Source organism: Myotis brandtii, unplaced genomic scaffold, assembly GCF_000412655.1.
Source record: "Myotis brandtii unplaced genomic scaffold, ASM41265v1 scaffold879, whole genome shotgun sequence".
NCBI classification, from domain to species: Eukaryota; Metazoa; Chordata; class Mammalia; order Chiroptera; family Vespertilionidae; genus Myotis; species Myotis brandtii.
The window spans coordinates 13,674-14,521 of record NW_005371595.1 but is presented as its reverse complement, the minus strand read 5'-3'; the positions used below and the strand labels follow the sequence as shown (position 1 = coordinate 14,521).

Here is an 848-nt window from a genome sequence, read left to right as displayed (position 1 = left end):
GGGGGGGGGGGGGGGGGGGGGTGGACAGTGGGGTGGGGTAGTGCCAGGAAAGTCGAGCTTGAGGTGCCCTCCCTGCAGCCCAATCATCCGTCAGATTCGCCAGGCCTGTGCAGAGCCCTTTGAGGCCTTTGAGGAGTGTCTTCGGCAGAATGAGGCGGCCACAGGCAACTGTGCGGAGCAGGTGCGCCGCTTCCTGCAGTGCGCTGAGCAGGTGCAGCCGGCGAGCCCACCTGCAAGTGTGCAGGTAAAGACCTGAGGTCACCCTCCCAGCACCGACCTTCACATGCATCCAGAATTCACAACACTCACCTCTTGGCCCATCCATAGCCCCTGCTTTAGTCCAGCCACCTGCCCTCCAGGACACCTGTCCCATGGTCCCCCTGGCCTCTATGAACCCCCACAGTACCTGCCTCCGCACAGTGGCCAGAGAGCACCTGAGAACTGAGAACTGGTCACATTACTCCTCTGATATTGTTCACACCGAGGAACAAAACCCCAGGTTTGGGCAGCCTCTGTCTTCCCCAGGCTAACCGTTCAATCTCCTTCACCCTCTCCTGCCCCTCAGCTGTCCTGGCAGGTGTGAGGTTGGGGTAAAAGGTCTTACTCTTTTTAATGTATATGGTACTTTAACAGATACAGTATGGTATTACAATTTCATGGATGGGCCCAGCCAGTGGTAGCTCAGTGGTTGAGCATCAGCTCATGAACCAGGAGGTCAAGGTTCAATTCCCAGGTTGCAGGCTCGATCCCCAGTAGGGGCTGTGCAGGAGGCAGCTGATCAGTGATTCTCATCATTGATGTTTCTATCTCTCTTTCCCTCTCCCTTCCTCTCTCTGAAATCAATACAA

The 848-nt window shown here is 56.2% G+C and overlaps 1 protein-coding gene across 1 annotated transcript in view; it reads left to right on the top strand.

Moving 5' to 3' along the window:
* Positions 1-848, top strand: part of CHCHD5 (coiled-coil-helix-coiled-coil-helix domain containing 5) — a 4,549-nt gene that overhangs the window by 1,208 nt on the left and 2,493 nt on the right. Inside the window, exon 3 of the mRNA XM_005884926.2 lies at positions 79-244. Within this exon, the coding sequence (XP_005884988.1) occupies positions 79-244 (166 nt within the window). The remainder of the gene's footprint in view (positions 1-78; positions 245-848) is intronic.